At 39.1% G+C, this 12,980-nt stretch overlaps 1 protein-coding gene across 2 annotated transcripts in view; it reads right to left on the bottom strand.

Annotated features, from left to right (window-relative positions):
• Window positions 1–12,980, bottom strand: part of LOC121272124 (neuroplastin-like) — a 66,841-nt gene that overhangs the window by 33,853 nt on the left and 20,008 nt on the right. For both annotated transcript variants that reach the window (XM_041178603.1, XM_041178604.1), the window contains exon 2: window positions 555–729. In XM_041178603.1, the coding sequence (XP_041034537.1) occupies window positions 555–729 (175 nt within the window). The remainder of the gene's footprint in view (window positions 1–554; window positions 730–12,980) is intronic.

The raw sequence follows: 12,980 nt of genomic DNA, 5'->3' as shown, positions 1-12,980 counted from the left end.
CAGCAACATCCAAACATGCGACCTCTACCACCTAGAAGGACAAGGGTAGAAGGAGTATGGGATCACTACATTCCACTCCACGTTCCAGGTGTATGGGAGCACTACGTTCCCCTCCAAGCCATACACCATCCTGACCCAGAACCGTATCACTGTTCCTTCACTGTTGCTGGGTCAAAATCCTGGCACTCCCTCCCTGACAGCACTGTGGGTGTACCCACATCACATGAACTGTAGCAATTCAAGGCAGCCGCTCACCGCTACTTCTCAAGGGCATTTAGGGATAGGCAACAAATGCTGACTTTCCCAGTGATGCCCACATTCCTAGAATGAAAATAAATATTCGTATTCAAGGCCAAGCTATCCATCCTCACAGATACTCTACATAATGCATCCAACCATAGAATCTACAACATTTTACTTTATTCATCAAAGGAAAAGATCTCCACAACTTCTCTTTGAAATATAGAGGGATCTGACAAAGTTTATTTATTCACTCCCTCATTTCCAAAGTGCCACTCTAATTGATTACATAATTCCGAAGTCTTAGTTCTCACTTGTGCTCTGTGCTGTTTGCAGCAGTAGAACTCTTGGTCCCAGAAATCTCTTCTCCATCTTTCATCCAAAAACTGCCATTGCTGGGAGTTGGTGCCAAGGTCAGGTTACAAAATAGGAAGATGGGTGGGCTTGGCTGTTTTAAAACAATGTCTTCAGATGAAGTGATCTTTGGCTCTGAAATACAGAGCAAAATAAAAGTAGTTAGTGAACATAAAATTGCTGCTAGGCGGACAACAAATGCAGTCAATTCCAGCCATTCAGAAACACATTCGTTCAACAGACTGCTGTACTGTATTATTAATTTCTTAGAGTGACTATTAAGATTCTGTCAATGGACAGCTGACAAATATTCATTACTAAATATTAGCAAGTAAGTACTTTTTGCTACAAAAACACAAATATGCCCTTCACTATAAAGTGCTATGTTAAATAGGAATTTGGAAATAGTTCAGGCGATGGACAGATTTGTTGCTACCAGATTAGGTAAACACTAAGAAAGCTGAGACTTCAGGGTTATTTATCTATCTAAAAATGTAGGAAAAAAAACTGTTCTGTAAAAATGTTGACCGGAATGGCCCCCGTGACGAAAACAGCATAGTCACATCACACCATGCCACACTGGCTCTGCTGCTAGCCAAATGTCCACTTACTGATATCGAAACATGATTATAAAAACAACATCCAGATGGGAGCAGATTATTGATGGATTTTAACAGCACTCAAGCCAACAGTGAAGTTAATCCCTCATGAACAGAGAATGATCAATTTCAGAAAGTAAAATTCAATTCATGAGATTTGCAGTCTCTTTCTGTGGTTAATAAAAAAATAAAAATAAATGCATATTTTATTGAACATTTTTAATTCACTCACTATTTGGTAGCAAAAAAACTGTTCTCAAAAGGGTTAAGTGAAATATTAATACATTTTAACCTGTATTGGTTGGGAGTTTGAAGTAGATTTTATCAAGTAACAGTTGAGGAACTGTTTTATGAAACAAAGATAGAACCAAAGAAAAGTAACGGCATAGCGAAAGGCCATTCAGCCCATTGACAGATATTAATTAAAACTTTGTTTTTCCACTAATTGTAAGGAATAAAATCAATTAAGATGCAAACAGTTTTAACAAAAGGGATATTGGATAGGAGGAATGCTCACATCACCAATACTTCATCACGAATTTGTACTCAACAAGCAGTCAAATAGCATCCAAATCTTGGCAACCAAGACTTAAATTTCCTGCTATCAATCCACAAACATTTTTTCTCCGCCATTTCTGCACTGGAACGAGAAGGGTTTTGTAACTAGATCCAAAAGGTTTAACAAGTACAAAAATGTTATAAAAACACTGACCATCAGAGTTGTCCATGGGTGATCCAAGGTCTGCAGTATGGCTTGGTTGCTTATCTGACATGGTGGTACAGGTTTAGATGTTAAACTATACCTTCCCTTTAAAATCAATGCTCAAGAAGTACTCCTTCTGAATCTAGCTAGCTATAAATTAAACAATTAATGTAATTTCCTCAGGTACAGGTTAGTCAGTTGAAGATCTAGGTCAATAACTGGCTTACTTCCTTCAAGACTAAATTGGGTCTTTGAGAAATGTGTTGGACATCAGCCAAGCCCCAGACATTTTAGATGGCAAGTCAAATGCTTAATGGCAAAACCTATTTACCATTTAATGCACATTACATTATTCTCCTCAGCTGGGGCAGGGTCCCTTTAGTGTCACACAAGGAAATTGTTAATTACAAATGAGATCAGAATGCAGAAGCAGCTTATGACTTTTTAATCCACTCCATCATGAAGACCATCTACTTCCGCTTCCAGAACCTGACTCTACCCTACCTCAGCACATATATTGTTGCCTCAACTTTTATTCATGCTTTAGTAACCTCCAGATTGACTATACCAATGTGAATCTCAGTTCTCATCATCTTCTTTCTAAAAAAATTATTTTGGTTTCTGGCACAAATTATGGAGTCTAATCAATTACAAACAGTCGAAATTAAGATCACTGAACTGCCTTGAGTTTAACAACAGAAGTTTGCCCTTCACCTTAGTATGTATGCTAATTTCACTTGATCTCCCAATATAGTTTCATCTTCAGAAGTAGCAATTAAGAGAGTTAGCTCATCATTATACTGGCTGAGGTGCAGAACTATACTGTGGATATCATAATTACAGTAACTGAGGCTATTCAGTATATCCTGACTGTGCTGGTACTACATTGGATCTAACTACTCTAACCCAATTCACCCTCAATCACTCACCCGCCCGCCGCACCCACCCCTCCCACTCTTTCCTCGTAGCCTGCAATATTTATCAGATCTTCACCTGACTTCTTAAATATCAATAGCTTCTTGTGGTAATGCATTTTATATTCTAATCAGCCTGAGCCCGAAAAAAGGTTTGCATAACTCTTTCTAATCTGCAGAAAGTTTCTACTTACTTCCGGCATTTCCATTAGCAATAAAAAAAACCGAACAGTGGTACAAGGACAAAGTGTTTTTTTTAATTGGTAAAGTAAGTATTGAACATGTTGCAGCCGGACAGAATGAAGAAAAGAAACTGGCCAGGGCCAAAGTTTGCAAAGCACCAACAGTTCAAAGCTGTATAGGATTCACCACTCAAAGTTAAGCTATTTATTTTATTATTTCCTTCCTGCAAACCTACTTGAAATGGTCAAAATTAAACACACACACACAAACGTTTGCAGCATCAAATGGTATTAAAAATAATTCATAGCAACTTTATAGGTCAGTTAATTTCCGCATTTGATATTTTTACTGGACTGCATGGCAGGCATCATAACGGACTGCAAAGTAGAGGAAACCACACAGCCAAATTCTGATCATTTAATTTCAGACATACAGCATCTCTTTTGGATTTCAATAGGCTGAGCTTTGAACATATAGAAGTTAAACTTGCTAATTTTATTTTTTAACCTCTACTGTAGCTTCAAAAGAAGTTAATTCAACCCTGTGAATACAATGTTCAAAATATTTTCCCTTCTCATCAATTGAGGTTTCCAATGCAATTAAAGTTAGAGGAATGGAGGGCACAATATCAGATTCCCACTCATGCCCATATCATGTCTCGAGCAGTGTCTTGATAGCTCTGCAGCCGATATTTTTTTCCATTATTTAACTATAAAAATAATTTTGATTCTATGTTATTATTTTTCCACACAGGGGTTCATTGGGAACATGCCACTATTTGCAGTGGGATCCCTTATTGAAAAAGTCCACATACCATACTTGACACTCCAGAATTTCTATATTAAGAAGCTACAATTTCTGGCAACTCAGCACAAATTAGCCTTTTCCAGATTTCTGAATCTCAACCCCAGCTGACTTACAAAAAGGGATACTGTATTTGTCTCAAGATCTATTGAACAATTAAAATTATATATTATGGGCATTGCATTTAAAAGAAGTGATCCCATTAAAATTCAGAGGAGATATACTGCCACTGTAAGGGAGATACCAGTGCACAGAACAAATCTAAAGAGCTGGTGACTTTCAAGACGGAAATGGTGAATAATGAGAGTGTGGTCACTTTGTGTTCTACTCTGTGGGATGGAAAAATGAGAGAAAGTTGGGGGAGGGGTGGGTGGTGGTTGGGTTAGGAAAGAGAATTCTCAACAACAGGGTCACCATCTTCAATGCCTACTCACCATTCCGAAAGGCTGTGTTCTCCTCCTTATTTTTGATATCATTAAGCAACTTACCAATACTACTGAAAAACAAAGGATTAAAGCAGTTGCTGGTGCAGAATGCAATTAATTTGCAACAGTAATCTTTCCTTAAAAAAAACACAAGGACCAAAATCACTGTTGATAATGTTAGTGGGCAAGGTTTAATGGATTTGTGTCACATTTCTCTGTTCACCATTTTAAATGCAGGCATTAACCAGCAAGTTTTCTGTTCTGAAAAGTACAAAACCTAGCAAGTAGCAACATCATCTGCTAAAATAAGAATGTAATTATAGCCCATAGCACAGTGCTCTAAAAAGCAAATACAGCTCACTGGTTGGCAGCACAAAAGTTTCACATTGCAGCATGAACTCCATTTTAGTCTCCACCAAAGTATCAACAAATTTCTCAAGCAGGTTTACCTATTTTGGCTCCAGATTACTTTATGCCAGGAGGTAAATTTTTAAACTCAGGTTATAGCTATAACTGTACTAAGAGTGTACATAAACTATGTGAGAGTCTCAGTGGTACTTCAACACTTTACAACATCAATCATTTGGGTTTATCTTGCACTTTTGCATTCATGTACATTCTAAAGTACATCGACATGGAAGTGGCAGTCTGGCTGTAGCCTTAAATATGTCTAATAAAAAATAAAACATTGTGAAAGAAAAGGCTTCTCTGATGCAACTCCTATCACTTTCATGGAATAATTTAGATTCTTGAACCCAAGCATGATCATGTGGATAAGGCGCACAATAGACAATGAAATATGAATAGCATTTAAGTTCCACAAACCATCAGTGGCCCCTATTTTTTTCCTTAAAGTAGCACAAAAATATCTTTATGCTCGGTTCATATCAACGTTATGCTTCCTTGATTAGTATAATGACGAGTTACTGTGGCTATGCACTCAAAAGGATCATTATTAAATCAATAGTTAGATCTAGTGGTATTAATTCAAGAACCATGCAATGCTAGACTCATACTCCTACCATCTAGTATCCTGGATGAATTCCTCTGCATTCACTTAAAATATTACCTTAAGAGCAAAGTTTGAGTTCATGGTTCTTTTTTAAAAATATATATCCTTCCTCTCAAAAGTATATATGCGCTAGAGTATGCCAACAGTTCTAAATCCATGCAGTTTTTCACAAATTGAAACCTGTCTGCCAGATCAAAAATGCAATTTTACTTTTCTCTCAAAAGTTTTACACTGGGGTGGTCTCAAGGCAGTTGCTTAACTGGAGAGACAGAGCATGTGGCAGATTATTTGTAAGCTTTTAGCGAACAAAATAACATAAAAACTATTTTCAGCACAGCAATAAAAAGATATGGTTGGCCATTATGCATGGAAGGCATTTCTTTCAACGGCTTTTTGAGTACAAATTCTCTTTTTGAACACATGAGATGTCTGACAGTTTACTGTTAGATCAGTCAGGCACTTAAAAATGATTTCAAAACTAGTCCAACCTCAAACATTTCTGACCAGTGTTATTTACTCTGTCCTCAGGTGGCAGGGAAAAAAGAGCAGATACAATTTAAGCATCCACCAAGTCATTTTCAATAACAGTATCACTGATGTGGCTGTTAAATTAAATGCTCAGTGAAATATTTAATATTCTATTACTTGGATAGAGCGTATGCTAGGTCTAATGAGTACTCGTCCTCAGCTATCATTTTTAAAACTGTTTTTGGAACTGTGTCACTGCATCTTTTTTTTTAGTCCTGCAGCCACAGAAACCCATTAGCATTCAGAGCACCTCCCTTTGCAGTTCGCTATGCTGTCTGTCCCACATCCAGCATATAGTACACAAGAATAAACCTCTCACACATACACCCACACAAGATATTCATCAGCACTCTAGTGGCTGGCTACGGCTGCTTTAAAGAAAACCAAGTCTGGTTAGGTTTACATCTCAAGCACACTAAAAGGCTCAATAAAAGACGTATAAAAACAAAACTTCTCAAGGGAGTGTTCATGGGCAAAATGGGAGGGTGGGGGATGGTTACTTAGCAGGTAAGGAATTTGTGGGTCAGACACATTACAATGGTTAACGTAGGCAGAGTAAAGTGGTTTAAATACTGGGATTTTCTAACAGGAGTTAAGTTGCACAACCTAGAGGCATCATGAAGAGGATAGGTAAGACAAAGTGCAATATTCGAGGCATTTCTAGACTATTGAAGGGGAATGCGGGTCTACAACATCATAAGTGGAGAAGGGTGGTGGGAAAATCTAAAAAAAAAAGACAATAGGAAAGGAGCAAGGTCTTGCTGACCAGCAAGAACTACTATGGTACCACTATACGTAGTACTCACTTGGTAGGATGACAACAGTGGCCTGGGCTCGTATCCAGGTAATGGCTGGATTTTGTCGGAGGTCGTTCCGCCTGGGGTCGTTGCTGGCCCTGCACTCGTAAGTCCCCGTATCTTCCAGGCCCAACCTATTGACACGCAGCACACTCACTCCATTGCTGCCGTAAGCTGTGTTTATTGAAACCCGCCGCTTCCAAGCACCATCCCACAGTTGTATGAATGAGTCGCCCCTGTTGACCTCAGCATACCACCACTGGATCTCTGGTGTGGGGTTCCCTACCACATCACAGTACAGCTCAAAGGTGTCGCCTGTCAGCTTAGTTTCTGACAAGGGTGACTTGACAAACCCAGCTGGAGGGAGGGCAGTAGAAATGTAGTGATAAAGCAGTCAATGCAGCCCTAAACTGAGAATATTCTTAACTCTAGACAGGTTATAACAGAAATTGTTTATTTGTAAATTAGCTTAGAATACAATAACAGAAAATAACTGTACACATAATTTAACAAGAATAAGTCACAATGTTAGGTACTGAAATGGAAAAAGGGTACATAAGAAATGTGGAGTAGGAATTATTAATGTTATGTACTCAAAGCTTCCTTAGGTGAAAGAATAATTTGCTGAAATTCATTTGAAGTAGGAATTAAATAGGTCAGAACATTACTACACAGAAATAAATAGGAATAGATTAGTGTTTTAGAAATCTGTGATGTGTGCACAAGTTAAAATATAAAGAAAAGTAAATTGTTGTGCTCTTTGTAACCGGCCACATTAAGATATTTTGGATTTGTAGTTAACCGATAATGTAGCTGGACATGTCTCTTTACTGATCACTATACGCGACTGTTGGCTTTTGAGGATGTTGAAGTACCTTTATTGCACTGGAAATATATCCGGAGCAGAAAAATTCAGCAACTTCCCCAGTAATGTTCTTTTCAACTCCACGAAATATACCCAACTCCATTATACCTCAACATCAAGAACAGACATAAATAAACCACTTGATTCATTTTATTGCACAGGGAAATCTAACTAGAAGTACCCATCTGCTTATTAAGTATTAAAGAATTTAAAACAGGAGGGAATGGAAACTTCTTTAGGAACCAATTCAGCTATTCTGTACAATTGTTAGCTTTACTGAACAAGTTCCTACACATACTGTAGCGCTTGCAACATTCACTTCACTGGAATGTGCAGAGCACAGTCACAACTAAGTATACAGTAATAGAGAAACCAAAAAAGTTTTAAAAATTCAAATGACAAAGAGCTTTATTAAAACCTATGTATGTACACAATGCCTGTTCTCAATTTTTGATTACTCTTTTATGCAAACTCTAAATCCCCTAATGTAAACATTTAAAATGGAAACCCTAGATGTAAACAGTCGAGTAACAATGAATTGCAGAATCTGGCTAATAGATAGCACACTGGAGTGAGTTTCTAAACTCGGAGTTCTATCACTTTTTGTACATTTAAAAAATACAATAATTATCAATTGACTGAGATTAATCAATATGCTATCCTCAAGATTTGAAAATAAAACATTTTTCCCAAGGTTCTTAAGATCAGGATTTGGGTTCTGAGCACGGCTCTGGCCTTATGCAGCTGTTGCATTCTACTCCTGATATACACATTACCTTAACGCACATTCGTGCACAAGTAGCCAGGTTTTTGGTCACTTTTACACCATATGGAAGATAGTACTTAAGAACTGCAGTGAATATCTGCAGTTTACACAGGATTTAAAAAATATAAAATGCTGTGGGCCTCAGTGTTCAAATGAAGCTAAGGTTAGATTAGGGCCTCGGTAAAATATTCCGTGTCCAAATCCCTTCATGGCCTCACTCCCACTGCTTCTATCTCTGTAACCTAAACCCCGACAGCCCCGCAATCTTTGTAGATCTCAGCGCTCCTCCAATTCTGGCCACTTGTGCACCCCCAATTACTCTACCATTGGCAGCTGAGACTTCAGTTGCCTCAGCTCCAAGCTCTGGAATTCCCTTCTTAACCCTATCTGCCTGTCTCTCTCCACCTTTAGGGTGCTTCTTAAAACATACCTCTTTGATCAAGCTTTTGGTCATTATGCCCCTCCATGTTAAGTTTCGTTTGGTAATTCTGCTGTGTAATACAGTGTTTCTCACGTGTCGGTGCAGACTCAATGGGCCAAAGGGCCTCTTCTGCAGTGAGATTCTGATTCTGTGAATTGCTTTGGGACGTTTTAACATGTTAAAGGCATTATATGTATGTAACTTGTGGTGGTAAATGTCAATATCACTCAGGCCACAGGATAGCTAATGTGAGAAATGGAATAAGAGGTGCAGTAAGAGATGTTTGGAGGCTGGGGACTGAGTCACACTGGAGCAGAGTGGGCTATGCTATAACTGACCCAGGGATGCTTGGCACAGATATAAATAGACATTTTGCAATCCCAATGACAAAACATACATTTCAACATTGCTTACATTTTAAAATGGGTCTGACTGCCATGAGGGTGCATTAGAATCAGCATATAACCACCGAACACAGGAACAACAGTAGGCCATTTAGCCCCGAGTCTGCCCTGCTATTCCATAGCTCATCTACAAACTAACTCCACATACCCACCTGTGACCGGCATCCATCAATGCCTTTGGTTAACAAAAATCTATCAATCCCAGATTTAAAATTAACAATTGACCTAGAATCAACCAGTTTGCAGGAGAGCGATTCTACCACTTTTTACGAGGATAATTATTTCCTAAATTAACTGGCTCTAACAACTAAGTAATGTCCCCTAGTCCTAGATGCCTCAGCCAGCAAAAATAGGGTTGTTAGTTTCTATTAGTTCCCCCTGACATCCTCAAAAATTTGATCAGATCACTCCTCAGCCAGCTAAAGTGGGAACAAAAGCCTAGTGGCACAAAGCACGTTTAGCTACAAACGTTTCTGGTGACATCAAGCAAAATACCTAGGTATCGAAACTTGGCAGGCTACCAACGCAAAATTGTATTTTCAATCTCTGCTTAAATATCCAATGCTTCAGTGAGAGATTTGTTCTTAGACATAACTGGAAAGACAAAAGCCTGAAAACGAGAGAATGTTTAGTCAAGGACTCAAATAGATCTGAAGGCAGCAAAGGGATAATTTCAATTAACAAGGTTATTGGGAGGGAAGTCCATTAATTTGCTTTTGCTTTTCATGTCCCATTGCTATAATTATTCCTAGGCTCAGTTATAAGTAGCCCAATGGTACTGCAGATTTGGTATTCAATTCGTTCCCATTGATTTCTCCTGCTTATACAGAAAAGCCAAAAAAAGTTGATTTACAATTAAAAAAAAACTCCATGGAGTGTTTTTAAAATCCTATTGTAACAGGTGGATTTAATACTGGTGCCCTCAAATGCAGAACAGTGGGATGAAAGGGTCCCATGTCTAAATCCTGTTCCTCGTTGATATGGAGCTAAAGTACAATATTGCACAGCCTGGCCTAAATAGCCAAGTGGTTATGGTACTGGGTTTGTAACCCCAAGATCAAGAGTTCAAATCTCACAATGGCAAACTATGAAACAATGTAACTTCATCTGAAACAGATGGAAACAGGTTTACTCAAAAGAGTATCAGGAGTTCAAATCTCACAATGGCAAACTATGAAACAATGTAACTTCACCTGAAACAGATGGAAACGGGTTTGTACTCGAAAGAGTTACAATATTGCACCCACCCCACCCCCTCTGCCCCCACCTCCCTCAAGTGAAGCATGAATCAGCAAACTCATTTCAGGGCCACAGGACAATTACTGCAACAAACAGTGGGAAGCAGAAAAGCACCTTGGTGCAATGTGAGGGATGTGCATCTGAGGTGATGTAGCTGAATAGAAGAGAAAACTTTCCTCTGCACCTGGCTAGATTTGTACCTTAACTCTAGAAAGTAATACATTGGATTCCTGTTTGATAAAACAAAATAACAGGTTTGGCTAACAAAGCTGAACACTTGGATTGGACTTGCTTAGCTGCAACAGCTCAGTCACATAGCTACTTACAACAGAAGGAGTATGGATAGATATGTGTTCCACTTCTGTCTGAACTAAAAGGACAGACAGAACTCAAACAAGTTCCTTCAAAATAAGGCATTTCTCCAAGAAAGAGACCCATCTGCAATGACCTGCAGTCTGCCTAGAGGGTACAGTGCCAGCAATGCTCAGTAAGCAACTGGAGGCATGACATAGTCCTGCCCTCATAGATCAATTAAAACAGAAATAAAACTGAAGGTACTAGTAAAACTCAGCAGTTCTGGCAGCATCTGTGGAGACAGAAACAGAGTTAACATTTCAAATTAAATGATTTTTCTCCCTAACAGGTGTGCACTCTCCCTGTGGCTGGCTGTGCTTTGGACAAATAACTTTTTGATAATGCTAAGTGGACTGCAAAGCAGTGAATTAATTGCAAAAACAACCTTTTGTTTACTAAAAAACACAAAGTTATATAGCCATACAGGTCAAGGGGGTGCCAAATTCAATGCCAGGTCTATATTAAGTTGGCTAACCTTGCTGTCCTAACCAATGTCAGCTGGAGCAGCAATAGGGGCACAAATTATCTCAATTCGCGGGAGAAAGTGAGGAAGAATGAAATGGAGAGAGAGAAAAAATTCTAGCAAGGCCTGACTGTTGTCCAGTGAACCCTGGAGGTCTGGACATTAAGCAAAGACTGGCTTTGCCTCAGCTGCTCCTTACTCTCAGTTTTCAGGTTAATGCATGGTTGAAAAGCAAGATATCAATGCAAGATAGAATGCCATCAACAACCAAAACCTACCATTTCCAGCAGAAAACTAGCAGAGGGAAGAGAAATAGAATAGACCAGAAGAACAGCTTGTGTAGGGATTAACAAGTCATACCAGTGCAATAGGCCTGAACCTCAGAGGATGGAATTAAAGCAGATTTCTGGTGCAGTGTATACAGATTATTATGCTGCATCTGCCAGCCTTCAGACAATTCAATTCACTCCACATGATATCAAGAAATGGCTGAGCGCATTGGATACCACAAAGGTTAGGGGCCCCGACAACATCGTGGCTGTGAAAAAACTTGTGCTCCACAGCTAGCCAAGCTGTTCATATACAGCTACAACATTGGCCTCTAGCTGACAATGTGGAAAACTGCTTATATATGCTCCACCCACAAAAGGCAAGAAAAAAATCCAATTGCAGCAATCCCCACCAATCTACTCTCAAATCTGCAGCAAGTAATGCAACGTGTAAACAACAATGCTACCAAGCTATCACCAATAATTTATTCACTGATGCTCAATTTGGATCAAGGCTTGATAACAACCTTGGTCCAAACATGGGCAAGAGAGCTGAAATTCAGAGATGAGATGAATGTGACATCAAGGCAGCATTGAATAGTGTGGCATCAAGCACTCTAAAATTGAAGTCAATGAGAATCAGGGTGAAAACTCTTCACTGGCTGGATTCATACTTAGCAAGAAGAAAATTGGTTGTGGATGTTGCAGGCTAATCATCTCAGCCCCAGCACAACACTGCAGGAGTTCCTCTGGGCAGTATGCTAGGATGAATCTTCAGTTGCTACATTAATGGCCTTCTCTTCATCATATCAGAAGCAGGGGTATTTGCTGATAATTGCACAGTATTGAGTACTATACGCAACTCCTCAGAATAATGAAGCAATCCGTTCAGATCTTGCTGCCTGTGAGGACAACATTCAGGCTTGGACTGATAAGTGGCAAGTAACACTCAGACATTTACAACACAGGAGGAGGCCATTCAGCCCATCGTATCTGTCCAGTCAACTAAGATCTGAGAACACTAATCCAATTTTCCAGTGCTTGGCCCATAACCCCAGAGACTATGGCAATGCATGTGAATATCTAAATACTTCTTAAATGTTATGAGCGTTTCTGACTCAACCACCATTTCAGGCAGTGAGTTCCAGACTCCCACAACCCTCTGGGTGAAAAAAAATTCTCTACAACTCCCCTCTTAGCCTTCTACCTTTTCCCTTAAATCAATGCCCCCTGGTTATTGACCCCTGAACTAACAGAAAAAGTGCCTTCCTATCCACCCTATCTATGCCTCTCAATCTTATACACCTCTATTAGGTTCTCTCTCAACCTTCGCTGCTCCAAGGAAAACAATCCCAGGCTATCCAACCTTTCCTCAGTCCCTCCAGCCCACCCGTGTTAAATAAGCACAGCTGCAGACTGATGTCCAGAATTGCTTGGAGTCAAGAGAGTTGCATTAAATGGTTAATAGAAAGGAAACATTTTTGTCATAAGTTAGCCTGAAACTGAGACTTAATTGCTAAATTTGGAGTTTAAAAATGATCCTGGGGTAAAGAATCTTAGGAGCATATTTCTTCAAAGGAAGCCAATAAAGAAAAACTAATTTAGGTTATTAACACATTAACATATAACATTCATGCTAT

Source organism: Carcharodon carcharias, chromosome 32, assembly GCF_017639515.1.
Source record: "Carcharodon carcharias isolate sCarCar2 chromosome 32, sCarCar2.pri, whole genome shotgun sequence".
NCBI classification, from domain to species: domain Eukaryota; kingdom Metazoa; phylum Chordata; class Chondrichthyes; order Lamniformes; family Lamnidae; genus Carcharodon; species Carcharodon carcharias.
The sequence above is the reverse complement of the archived record's forward strand: the minus strand, read 5'-3'. Positions and strand labels throughout refer to the sequence as shown.